At 52.6% G+C, this 12,936-nt stretch overlaps 5 protein-coding genes across 5 annotated transcripts; 2 read left to right on the top strand and 3 right to left on the bottom strand.

The window, feature by feature from the left end:
- Positions 1-286: 286 nt before the first annotated feature.
- N7532_006296 (cyclin-dependent serine/threonine-protein kinase phoA) lies at positions 287-1,536 on the bottom strand (the record flags this gene model as incomplete). The annotated part of the gene is made up of 3 exons (XM_056618790.1): positions 287-1,195; positions 1,284-1,307; positions 1,369-1,536. The coding sequence occupies 3 exons, from the start codon at positions 1,534-1,536 to the stop codon at positions 287-289; spliced, it is 1,101 nt and encodes a 366-aa protein (XP_056474949.1).
- A 194-nt stretch (positions 1,537-1,730) lies between these two features.
- On the bottom strand, positions 1,731-2,882 carry N7532_006297 (putative SIR2 family histone deacetylase; the record flags this gene model as incomplete). The annotated part of the gene is made up of 1 exon (XM_056618791.1): positions 1,731-2,882. One exon carries the CDS (start codon positions 2,880-2,882, stop codon positions 1,731-1,733), a length of 1,152 nt encoding a protein of 383 aa, XP_056474950.1.
- Positions 2,883-3,356: 474 nt separating this feature from the next.
- On the top strand, positions 3,357-4,830 carry N7532_006298 (cation diffusion facilitator family transporter; the record flags this gene model as incomplete). Its single annotated transcript, XM_056618792.1, has 2 exons — positions 3,357-4,104; positions 4,163-4,830. The coding sequence occupies 2 exons, from the start codon at positions 3,357-3,359 to the stop codon at positions 4,828-4,830; spliced, it is 1,416 nt and encodes a 471-aa protein (XP_056474951.1).
- Positions 4,831-5,389: 559 nt separating this feature from the next.
- N7532_006299 (Ran GTPase-binding protein LOS1) lies at positions 5,390-8,730 on the top strand (the record flags this gene model as incomplete). Its single annotated transcript, XM_056618793.1, has 4 exons — positions 5,390-5,401; positions 5,541-8,139; positions 8,191-8,645; positions 8,704-8,730. 4 exons carry the CDS (start codon positions 5,390-5,392, stop codon positions 8,728-8,730), a joined length of 3,093 nt encoding a protein of 1,030 aa, XP_056474952.1.
- Positions 8,731-11,486: 2,756 nt separating this feature from the next.
- Positions 11,487-12,618, bottom strand: N7532_006300 (S-formylglutathione hydrolase; the record flags this gene model as incomplete). The annotated part of the gene is made up of 4 exons (XM_056618794.1): positions 11,487-11,672; positions 11,742-11,936; positions 12,045-12,265; positions 12,363-12,618. The coding sequence occupies 4 exons, from the start codon at positions 12,616-12,618 to the stop codon at positions 11,487-11,489; spliced, it is 858 nt and encodes a 285-aa protein (XP_056474953.1).
- Positions 12,619-12,936: the final 318 nt, after the last annotated feature.

A 12,936-nucleotide genomic window follows, 5' to 3' on the forward strand; every position in this document is an offset into this window, starting at 1 on the left:
TAGCTCTAGCTGATCTGTGTCCAAACTAGCCACCAAGGCTTGGAAAAATAGATGCGCAAAGAGCAAAAGGCTCGCAGCATAACAGAACCTTTCACTCCTTTGTCTTCCAAGTAGCGACTTTCCCCAAAGTAGTGCATGCCAAATATCAAAGCCAAAAAAGAAGTACAGGAAAGCAGGACGCAGAAAAAAAAGAAAGAGATGCCATCATCGGGTATAACGCCGAATTCTCCCGTGCGATTGTCTAAAATCGAGCTCGTCGTCTCATCATACGCAGTCTCCGTCATCATTAGTATGCAGACTGAGGGGGAACCATTCCTCCATACGCACCAGCCATCTGCTGCTGTTGCTGCTGGTGCTGTAATTGAGCCTGAAGCTGGGGCAGGTCATTGAACCAGGGATGCTGCAGGGCATCGGCAGCGCTGATGCGCATCTCCGGGCGAAGCTGAAGCATCCGGTTGAGGAGATCCAGGCCGAGAGGGTCAATCTGCGGGAGAATCAAGCCGAGATCTTGCGTCGCATAAACGTGGAATGTGGGCTTATACTCCGGCAGCTGGGCGATACCGGGCCAGGAGCGTTCGGACGGCGTGCCCATCAATCGGAAAATCTTCAATAGCTGGTCTTCGTTCGTGGTACCCGGGAAGAGCGGACGTCCCGTGTACATCTCCGCCATGATGCAGCCGGCCGACCAGATGTCAATGCTGGTGTTGTAGGTGCGACTGCCCAGCAGGACATCGGGTGCGCGGTACCACAGGGTAACGACCTCATTGGAGAATGTGTTGACCGGGATACCGAAGGCTCGAGCCAGACCGAAATCGCCCAGCTTCAACTGACCCTTCTTGTTAATCAGCAGGTTCTGAGGCTTCAGGTCGCGGTGGAGGACTCGGTTCTCATGGCAGAAAGCGATTCCCTTCAGCAGCTGGTGCATGAAGGACTTGATGGTGACGGGGTCCAACTGGCCGCGGTCTCCGCGAGTATCCATGTATCTCTTCAGATCCTTGTCCATGAACTCGAAAACGAGCATGAGCTTGTTCTCGGTGTGGATGACATCGTAAAGCGAGACGATGCTGTCGTGCTTCAACTCCTTCATCAGTGAGATCTCACGAATGGCGGTCGACGGCGTTCCTTCTTCGGAGTCGAGGTGGATTTCCTTCAGCGCCACCATCTCGCCCGTTTGGCGATTGCGCCCTTTGAAGACCTGCGGTTATTCTCTGCGTCAGCGACACACTCGGGGGAGGCGACAGGGGGTCGTCTGTGTCGCAGGGGCACGGAAGTCCGGTACGTACAGTGGCATAAGTGCCTTCGCCGAGCTATGGAGAACAGAGTCAGTTTGGGGTTCGCAGATCACTGGAGGAGGGGGGGACGATTTACCTTTTCCAGCTGCTGGAAGGAACTGGGCTGTTGCTTGTCCATCTTCCGAGGGGGCGGTGGAGGACGTTGCTCGGGCCGGGGATTGGAATGGAAAAGAAAGGAACCGGGCGAGACAAGCGTGGATGCGGACTTTAAAGGGCGAGCTGCAGAATCCCTGAGGCGCTCCATGGAGCGTGCGCTGATGAAGGAGGCAGCCCCGCGGGGTGGGGAGGCTTTCCGCTTATGTGTTCAACGGCGGCAACTGAACTTTGACCATGAACTTGAGTTGAGGAACCACGGCATTTCTACGAGGATTAACAACAAACTGAATTCTGATAGTATTGCTGATGCTGCTAGGTCTACTGATGCCATGTAAATGTGCTTTAAAGATGATTTTGAGGGAGCCCGGCAGCGACACTCGGCAGGATGGACTGAGCGGGATGGCTGCAGCGCACATGGAACGTTGGGCCTGAGCCCGAGTGGCCATGGCCGCCAAAGAGAAGCATTTCGTTCCTCACGCCGCCGACATTGATGATGCCAATGGGCATGCCCCGTTTGTGCGCTCGTTCCACCAACCGCCAGGCCGAAAAGGTCGCCAGACTGCTGCCGAGCACCAGTAGGCGCCCTGCATCGTCGATCGCTTCCTCAGCCGCTGTCTTGACCGCTGGGTCGATGTTCTCTCCAAACATGATCACCGCGGGTTTCAGTATCCCAGCGTTGGAAGTCGCCATCCACGCGCCGTCCTGTTCCACCTCGACACGGGCTTTGGTGCCGTCCGTCAGTGTCGGGGGACTTTCTAAGCATGTCGGACATGACGGATATCGAAAAGTCGAGTACGGTGCCTCTGCGAGGTCGACGTCACCGTCTGGATTCAGCTTGAGGCCCTTTCGCCGTTGCTCTTCCGGGTTATCGGTATCGAGCGCGCCTTGTTCCACCATGCGCGCAAGGAACTCCGCCCATGCTGGGTTCAGCTTCTCCAGTGAGGATTGGAAATCCTGTCGAGGGAACTGGTTACGACAGCTGGTGCAGACGACTGACCGGAGGTATCCGTGTAGTTCCAAAGTCGATAGCTCCGGATGAGCGAGAGAGTGGAAGGAGTCGACATTCTGCGTCACGACCGAGCTGATATACTCTTTCTTTCCAAGATCTCTGATAGCTTCATGCGTTGAATTCGGCCGTGCTTTTACGAGGCCGGGCCATCCCACGAAGCTGCGGGCCCAATATCGCTTGCGCGATTCGTGCTGTGACACGAATTCATGAAAGTAGATTGGCCGGTAGGATTTATTCCGACGATAGGTCCCTTGCTCACCGCGATAGTCCGACAGCCCAGATGCGACAGAAATGCCAGCGCCAGTCAAAAGAACCGTCTGGGAGTGTCTTCCCACATCCACGCCTCGAAGTGTGAAGGCTGGTGGCGCTGCAAAGAAGGCCCTCACGGCATCAATCGCACCAGCCAGGGTACTGGCCGACGGCGGGACTATAATGGCTGGCGGCAATGGGCCCGTGAAGGGAATGCGGATCGCGGGCGTCGTCATTGAAGACGCATCATCGGATGTCTTGGCGGGAGGAGGCGGAAGTTGCGGCGATTGCACGGTTCTTGGCCGGGGCGGGTCGGGCTCGAACAGGAACGGACAAGTATGTAATCGGCTTAGGAAGAGTGGCAGTGGACGTACATCATACATAATTTAAAAAAGCAAAAAAATAATTAAAAACTGGAAACGCCCTAAATCTTCTAGTAGGAGCTGAGCTAAAATACTCGTACTCGTAGAATACTCGTAGGCCTGCTGGCAATCGTGAATAACGCGCCCGCGCAGATTGGACCGGAAGGACATCAGCGCATCTGGAATCTCCGTCTGCCGGATTACATGAGCATCGAATGATGCCAGCTCCTCCGCTCCAAAACCCTCAATTTCCCCCCCAAGGTGTCGTGCCCATGGTCGGAGTGAACACCTTGTCCACTCAGCCTTTTCGCCCGTGCTCGCGTGCCTCGACCTAAAACCAGGGCCGTGATGCCGCTGACGCAGCCCCTGCGGTGCAGGCTTCGTCCCTCCCTCCACTCCCTCCTCAGGGTCTCCAGTCTCCGATCTGCCCAGCGGCGCGTCCTGACCTCCGTTCCCTTTTTAAAAACCCGTCCTTCCTTTCTCTCCCATGACCGACCTCGTTCTCTGCGACTTTCCTCTGTAACATCGATCGCCATGTCACAAACCAGGGGCCATGGAGGCCACTCCCACGGCCACAGCCATGGCCACCACCACCATCATCACGACAATGTTTACCTGACTTCGACTAACAAAAAAGATGCCGGTGTGCGCATCACTCGCATCGGCTTGGTCGCCAACCTTGCCATGGCCATTGGCAAGTTCATTGGCGGCTACGTCTTCCATTCCCAAGCCCTCATTGCCGACGCCTACCACGCCCTCACCGACCTCGTCTCCGACTTTCTGACACTGGGAACGGTCGCCTGGTCCCTCAAACCGCCCAGTGATCAATTCCCGAATGGATACGGGAAAGTGGAGAGCATCGGCGCCCTAGGGGTGAGCGGTCTCCTGCTTTGCGGCGGTGTGTTCATGGGTCTCAATGCAGGACAGGTCCTGCTGGCCCAATTCTACCCAGACGTAGCTGAAACGGTAGCTCACTCCGGGATTTTGGGTCATGGTCATTCACACAGCCATGGCATCGAGGTGCTGGGCCCCAGCATCCACGCGGCCTGGCTCGCCGCTGGCTCAATTGTCATTAAGGAGTGGCTCTACCATGCCAGTGAGTATACCGGCATACGCAATGACATGCCTCGGCCAACCCGCTAACCTTTCCAAAGCTATGAAAGTTGCAGAAGAGCGCAAGTCGTCCGTGCTTGCCTCCAACGCCATCCACCACCGCATCGATTCCCTGACAAGCATCGTGGCCTTATTTACGATTGGTGGAAGCTATGTGTTCCAAGACGCCACCTGGCTGGATCCGGTTGGCGGACTTCTGATCTCCTTGATGGTCATCAAAGCGGGTTGGGGCAACACTATTACTTCCCTCCTGGAGCTGGCCGATACGACCGTGGACGATGATATCAAGACCAATGTGCAGAAAGCTGCCGCCAAGGCTCTCAAGGACCTTGCCGATGGAGGACAAGTGGTTATCCGCGATATTCAGGGCATGAAATCTGGACAGAACTACCTCATGGATGTTGAGTTGGCCGTGCCTGGAGCGTGGGCGATTAATCGGTCACGGAACGTCGAGGAGGCTGTCCGCAAGGCGATCGGCGACAAAGTTCGCGGTGTGAAGCGTGTGAAGTTCCACGTCATTCCCGTCGAGCAACCCGAACTTACTTTTCAAGAGGAGTTCATCACACAAGATATTGAGGCGAGCCCCGAGTCTCAAGAACATGACTATGACCACGACCACGACCACGACCACGACCATGATCATACAACCAACGGCAACGCATCTGGTTCTCATAGTCATGAGGATGGCACATCCCGGAAAATACGGTAGATGAGAAGTATGAGTGAGGTGGAGCGTTGGATGTGAAATGCACAAAGAATCGGAGTATTCTTCGGGTTGCCCTTGATCGGCAGTTGTTGACCCTGCTATGATACCCCCGATGGCGAGTTTAGCAAGAGGTGTCTATCTTGAAAATAGATCGTCTTGGACATAGACATTCTCTCATATCTGTTTTATCTTGTAGATCCAGGTTGTGATGTAATTTGTAGTGTACTTGGGGGGTTAGTGTAGTCGTGTGATGTCTGATCTGTGATGTCAGGCAGCTAAACAGCACGGAATCACGCAACCCCTTGCCCTATTCGGACGCACCGAACACCCCGTAAAAGCATCCTTTGTCGTTATTCGAATCTCCCATCTGCAAACCCCCAACCGACCGCAATTTTGTCGAGAAGTGGGCACAAAGACAAGGGCGGAGCCTAGGCACGGAAATCCGATTACGATACCATGGATGTGCTCCTCCACCGAAAACAATTTTGAACCCAACACACACCCCCCCTCGTTACGTCCTCCTCCCCCCGTCCACACTCAGAGGGAGTCCGGCTGGTCGAAGATGGAAGAACAGGTATGCTTTTTCATTTCTGGTCCCTTTGAAATCCTGCAAAAAATTATTCCTGGACCCCTCCCCCACCGCTGCCCCTCCACACGAGGGCCCCTCGACCGACTTCGAATCTTGACCGGCGCATTGACACATTTTATCACAGGTAGCAAATGCCATTGAGATCGCCTGGAATCCGTCCTCCGACCAAGCCCTGAAGTCGCAAGCCTTCGACTATCTTAACCAACTCCGCTCCGATCCCTCCGGGTGGCAGGTCTGCCTCAGCCTCTTCATCAAGTCTCCACCACAGCCCGAGATCGTGCGACATGCAAGCTTAGAGATCGTCAACAGCGCAGCCCAGGCGGGCTTGATTCATTTGGGCTCGCTGGTCGTCGTCAAGGATGGACTGCTCTCGTACCTTCGGCAGGTGTACGGACCTGATGCTACCGGTGTCCCCGATGCCCCCTACATCCAAAACAAAATTGCGCAGACCGTTACTTTCCTCTTCTCCGCTCTTTACGCCAATGGTTGGGAAACCTGCTTCGATGATCTCCTAGGCCTCACCTACAAGTCCTCCACCAGCACGACTCGTGACAACCCGCTCGGAATTGTTTTTTACCTGCGTGTGGTGAACTCGATCCACGAGGAGATTGGCGATGTGCTCGTCTCGCGGTCGCGGGGTGAGCAGGACAAGGCGAACAATCTGAAGGATCTGATTCGGGAGCGGGACATGCAGAAGATTGCCAGCTCTTGGCAAGAGATTCTTTCCGCGTGGCAGGATGGTGAAGATGTGGTGGTTGCCATGTGTCTGAAGGCTGTCGGTAGCTGGGTTAGCTGGATCGATATTGGTCTTGTTGTGAACCAGACCATGTTGGACTTGCTCTTCCAGCTGCTCGGTCGGGCCAAGAAACAGGAGCTGCGTGATGGAGAACGGCGGGTGCGCGATGCGGCTGTTGATGTTTTCACAGAGATTATCGGCAAGAAGATGAAGCCTGCGGACAAGATCGAAATGATTGATTTCTTGAAGCTTAACCTGATTGTTACCGAGTTGTCGAACAGCCCGCCCCTTCACCAGAACCGATCAACGCCCGACTACGATACGGACTTGGCAGAGACCGTGGCCAAGCTTGTGAATATCACTGTTCTGGATATTGTGCGGGTGCTGGAGTCCGATACCGGCCCTGTCAAGGAGAAAGCCGAGACTCTTCTGCAAGAATTCGTTCCCCACATGCTGCGCTACTTCTCCGACGAGTATGACGAAGTGTGCTCGACGGTTGTCGCTTGTGTGAACGACATGCTTCAATACATCCGCAAGCTCAACAAGTCAAACCCATCCTACTACGAACCCGTAAACGCTGAGCTTCTGCGCGGTTTCTTGACGGCGATCATCGCGAAGACACGCTATGATGAGACCTCGGACTGGGGCAATGAAGACGAGCAAACAGATGAAGCCGAGTTCCTGGAGCTTCGTAAAGGATTGGGCGTACTGCAGCATGTCATTGCCAACTCCCACGAGGAGCTTTATATCAGTGTCATTTCGCAGTCGGTCGAAAATACGTTCTCAAGTGTGCGTGCTACACAGGGTCAAATCGATTGGCGCGACTTGGAACTCGCTCTGCATGAGATGTTCCTGTTTGGCGATCTGGCCGTCAAGGGTGGTGGTATCTATCACAAGAATGCCCCTGCAGGTCCTGCCGCAGTCAAGCTTATTGACATGATGAACCGTATGATGGAGTGTGATATCCAGTTCTTCACACACCCTGCCACCCAACTTCAGTACATGGAGATCTGCGTCCGCTACAGCATTTTCTTCCAGCACCACCAGCACCTTATCCCCGTTGTCCTTGATAGTTTCCTTAAGCTCGTCCACCACCCTAACCGGAAGGTCAAGACCCGTTCTTGGTACCTGTTCCAGCGACTGGTGAAGCAGTTGCGAGCACTCATCGGCAATGTCGCTCAGACTGTCGTTGAGGCTCTGCTCAAGCTCCTCGTGATCAAGGCCGAGCTTCCTTCAGAAGGCGATGATGGCGATGGAATGTCTTCGGAAGACCATGAGAGCTCTGCCGATGCCATTTTCAACAGCCAGCTGTATCTCTTTGAAGCTGTCGGCATCATTTGCTCCACCCATGGAGTCCCTGCCGATAAACAGGTTCTCTACGCGCAAACAGTGTTGCAGCCTATTTTTACCGATATGGAGCAGGCCATCCAAGTGGCCAAGACCAACGACGAGCGAGCCATCCTGCAGATCCACCACGACATCATGGCTTTGGGTACTTTCGCCCGTGGATTTTCCGACTGGACCCCTGGCAGCCACACTACGGCGAACTTGCCTGCCCCCGAGGTCTCCGAGGCCTTTTCTCAAGTTGCTGAAGCGACTTTGGTTGCACTCGAGTCTCTCAAGGGCTCTTTCAACGTTCGCACTGCTTCTCGGTTCGCGTTCTCGCGCTTCATTGGCGTTCAGGGCGCACGCATTCTGCCTCAGTTGCCCCGCTGGATTGATGGGCTTATGACTGAGACTTCGTCGCGGGATGAAATGGCCCTGTTCCTGCGTCTTTTGGACCAGGTGATTTTCGGCTTTAAGAGTGAAATTTACAGCATTCTTGATACTCTCCTGACCCCCTTCCTCCAGCGTGTGTTTGCTGGAATCGCCGAGCCGACAACGGGTACCGACGATGAGATTCAGCTTGCAGAGCTCAAGCGTGAATATTTGAACTTCTTGCTGGCAGTTCTGAACAACGATCTCGGAGCTGTGATCATTAGCGAGAGTAAGTCTAACTTGGCTTTTGAATCATAGTGTCATAGCTAACTTTCAACAGGAAACCAAACTCTCTTCGAAACCGTCGTTACCAGCCTCGAGCATTTTGCCAAGGACATTGAAGACTACACCACCGCCAAGATGGCATTCTCGGTGTTGTCCAAAATGGGTCTTTCTTGGGGAGGACCCGACATTGCTCCAGCTGCAGCCAACGGAACCGCCCCTAACCGGGCCGCACTCCCCGGCTTCGGCGGCTTCATGATCACCCGCTTCTCGCCCCTGTGCTGGGCACTCCCCGCCAACCCATCCTTCAACTCGAAAGACGCTCAGGCGAAGCAGGTTCTTGCCGAAGCTGGCACCCTGCAACGCACTATCTACCAGAAGACGGGTATGGAATATGCCGACTACCTCCGGAACAACGAGCTGCCTGGCATGGGCATGGGCTCCGACCTCATCGAGGAATTCCTGACGGCATTGACCCAGCTGGACCTGAGGAATTTCCGGCAGTTCTTCCCGGTAAGAAGCCATTCCCCTCGATATTTTCCGTGTCTCCTGCTAACACTCATTTTCATAGTCTTTCATTCAGCGTCTGAGCGGCTGAAGCACCCCTACCTCTGCCCCTTTCTACGACATTTCTTTCCATTCTGGTTACTAGATTCCCCCATGCCATATTTTGTTTGACGAGAAAACGAGGTGATGTCTATCCTCGCACTAACCTGAGATGTAAAATGTAATGAAAACGCATATACATCCAGGCCGTGAAATTCATACCATCTACGTTCATCTGAGCCCGTCCGCCTCATGGATCCAATACCGATACCACCGCACCGCGTGTCACACTCCCAACCCCCCAAAAGAATACCCTTTTCAAAAAGCAATAAAAAAGGTTCTGGAATACAATTGAATCTAAAAACATCGAGAATGATTGAGTACATAGCGATCTTTTATTTCATGGTGCATTGCATTTGCAGTTGCAGCATCGTACCGCGGGCGTTTCCCCATTCTTTTACCCTAGTGTGAATGTCTTTTCATTTCAGCGAGGTCTAGCAAGGGCTGGTTGGTGGAGGAATTGATTACTACGTTTTTGATCGAGCTGGATTTCGTCTACTGTGGTAGCGTAAGGTTGGGTCGGATTAGGTAGATGAATGAATTGATTTCGAGATGTGTTGAGGACGACATTAATCTCTGAAGATTCAGTCTGCCGAGCTCGAATCGCCAGATAGTAAATGAAGCCATTTTGACTAGCGGTTTATTCTCGTCGCGGAAAAGTACTACGTGGTGGAGGACGTGAGGATATGGAGGTAGTTGGAAACTGTACCCAAAGAGATCAAATGCGATTGGCTTGTATCATGCGAAAACCGGTCACCTATCAGCATCTATGACCTTTCTGGCCTCATCCATAATGGCCAGCTCGAGACCAACCGTGTGCGAAATCTGAACAACGCTGTATTTGAAATGAGTTAGACCGCCGGTTGAGAGTCCCTGGGATAATTTGTCAGTCTTTATCTGTTAAAGCCCAGGCAGATAACTCACCGCCTCTTGGAAGACTCATGTTAAAAAAGCTTCAGGCAAGAAAAGTCAAAAGCATTTCCACCTATTATGTTGAATAACCGGTCAGGATCCGGGGATCTTTGATCGTGGCATGATCTGGCATACCAGATAGAAGTATCCGAGCTGTGCCTTCTCTCTCTTTCTCGACAAGCATGTTTCACAGTCCCCTGACTGTCACCTATATCATCTCGTAAAGCATGGTAGAAGTGAGGGAACCTCATCTCTTGGGGTCGAGGGAGCCCGTATTAGATGCACGGAGGCATCAGCAGACGTCTCGAGTATAAAAAGGCGAAGATTCGTGAAGCCCACAATTACACTCCCTGGACAGGGACAGGCTGTACCACGCAAATATAAGATGAAAGGCAGTATGTGACGGTATCCCTCTGTCTAAAACGCCCAAGTAATCCAAGCTCCCCTGCGCCTCGGTGATCCACCAATTTTGAAATTGTGAGGCTCGGCGCTGGTTCACCTGGCAGAAAATGCATCAATGACGCTAAGTTGGGTCGTACAGTATGGCACCTAGTACCAACTTAGCACAGGCTCATGTGACCTGGCCAGAGACTCCTAAGTAGTCCAAACTTGCCTATTTCTTAGTGATACCTCCCACTCTTGAAACTGGGAGACTCAGTTTAGGCTCGCCTGCTCAGAGACGCCCCACCGCCGCTAAGTTGGGTCGCATACTATGGGACTTAGTACCAACTCAGCACGTATGCGCTCACCTGCCCGAAGACGCCCAGGTAACCTGAACTCGCCCACGCCTCAGTGATCCCTCATTTTTGAAACTGGAAGACTTGACGCAGGTCCGCCGGACAGAAAACGCCCCACCGACGCCAAGTTGGGTCGCATACTAAGGATGTTAGTATCAACTCGGCGCCAGAGGGCCGTCTTGCACCAGGCGGGTTTGCGCCTAGTCATTCTTCTACAGAAGTGAGTGGAAACTAAGGGAAAAGTGATTTGGCACTTTTGTGGACTTGATTGGTCTTAATTTATATTATTGTTTTGGTCCGGACTCGACTAGAATTGAACAATAAATCGACCATTATTGGACCTTGTTTATCTGATCTACATATATCAGTCGCTAAACTCGAGTACTCGGCAGGATTGGACAACAACCTCGACCTTATATTAGACCTATTTTTTATCTGATCTTCGGACATGGGACGCTTACCTCGAGTTTTTGATTAGGTAATTATATGATAATCTTTCACCTGATAAAATTGACTTGCTTTGATGAGCGAAGCCATGATGGGGGTGTGGTCTGGGACCAGGAGGAAGCATCAACCTCCAAATATATCGTCCCAAGATGAATGGAAGCTGCTTAAAAGATGACTTTCTCAGGGTTCAAGGGAAATTAAGGCATCAACATTTATTTTTAGGATTATGAGAAATCATTGCAGGTCGCCCACAAATCTAGCTGATACAGCTAAAACTCTTCTGGTAGAAGATGCCAACTGAGTCTCCGCCAACCCTAGGGGATTACCACGAAGAGCATCACGTGATGCTCCATGTGACGGCCATCACGATGTTCAGGTTGTGAACTAGTGATTTGCTGTGCTAATCTCTCAAAGCTTTTCACGCCTCGGTCTTTTCGAAAACATCCACCTCTCAGATAGAAGCCTTAACCGTACTCTGGCGCCCATTCGAACTTGAAAAAGAGCCAAAATCAGAAATCGTGTTCAAACATTTCGTCATCAAATTTTCGCAAAAACAAAGCTCCAATCTATACATCGATTCCCGAGAGAATCTGATAATAATCTAACAACTCCGGAGCGTAAGGTTGTCAGGGGAGATAAGGAGGATCACACACTATGCAAAGAGGTACTTCGCCGCATGTTCGACATGGTCATCGGCAAAGGAAGCCATTGTGTAGTAGGAGTGATCGTAATCCGGCTGGTACCGCACAGTCAAGCCGGATTGGCCGACCTCCTTGGCTGCGGCCTCGAAATTCTCGGGGAGGAGTTGACCTTGCTTGTAGAAGTTGTCGCCCGTGCCCTGGATCAGTATTAGTGGTCATTCATTGTGTATAATGTTGAAGTCTGAGGGAGGGGGAGGGAAACGTACCACGTCAATTAGGATATCGAGGGGACCGCCGGACCATTTCTTCAGAAGCTCAGTGGCGTCGTGCTCCTTCCACTTCTGCTGCTGGTCCTCGCCGAAGTAACCCTTGAAAGCCTTCTGGCCCCAGGGGCAGTTGATGGGGTTGGTGATGGGGGCGAAGGCAGAGACGGACTTGTACTTTCCGGGGTTGCGGAGGAACTAGTAGATAACGTTAGTAAACATACTGGATCATGTTTTGAAGTGCTTGAAATGCCAGAGTTGAGTGCGGGATAATGGAATGGCGATAGAGAAATGTGATTTGCTTACCAGAGTCAAGGCACCGTGGCCACCCATGCTGTGACCGGTAATAGATACGCGGCTAGAGTCAAGCTGGGGGAAAGCAGCAAAGACAGTCTGGGGCAGCTCCTCAGTGACGTAGCTGTACATGTTATAGCCAGCATTGTAGGGAGCCTTGGTTGCGTCAACATAGAAGCCAGCACCGGAGCCAAAGTCATAAGAGTCATCCTCGCCCTCAATCTTGAGACCACCTGAGATTGACAGAGTCAGCGCATGCTCTCTCTGATGGAAGCGAGTTCCAAACACGCTTCCCTTTTCAGAAACAAAGGTTGACAAATCTTCACATACGGGGACTGGTATCAGGGTAAAGCACAGCAATGCCCTTCTTGCTAGCACCATGCTGGAAGAAGCCCTTCTCAGAGCAGTTCTCAGCAGTGCAAGTCAAACCAGACAGGTAGATCAGAACAGGGACCTTCTGGGTTTGCGCCTGCGGAGGCAGGTAGAGGTTGAAAGACATTTCGCAACGGGTGGTGGTGGCATTGTGGCTAAGCTTGAGCAGCTTGCCGCCGAAGGAGGCGATGGTAGCTTTTGTGGTGACCGACATTATTAGAGATAGCTCGAAGAGGAAAGGGGGGTAGAGCGGAGGGGGCAGCTGATGATTTATATTCGAAAGCGGCGTTGAAGGCGGACTGACGTTTACCGCGGGGTTTAACTGCCCCCCGTGAGGGGAAGCTCCACTCTCGGAGAATGTCATCAAAGATGAGGGACCGGGTTCGGTCGGATCGGACGAGACTCCGTCTGTGCAGTGTCGGAGCTTAACAAGGGATTTAGGGTGCTCTACTGAAACTACCGGAACTTTCTGTGTCCAAAGAATGCAATTCACGCTGAAATGCGGCACTGTGCTAATACAGGCACCCAAAGA

The sequence above is a fragment of the Penicillium argentinense genome (assembly GCF_028826775.1).
Source record: "Penicillium argentinense strain IBT 30761 chromosome Unknown utg000005l_segment0_segment0, whole genome shotgun sequence".
Lineage (NCBI taxonomy): Eukaryota > Fungi > Ascomycota > Eurotiomycetes > Eurotiales > Aspergillaceae > Penicillium > Penicillium argentinense.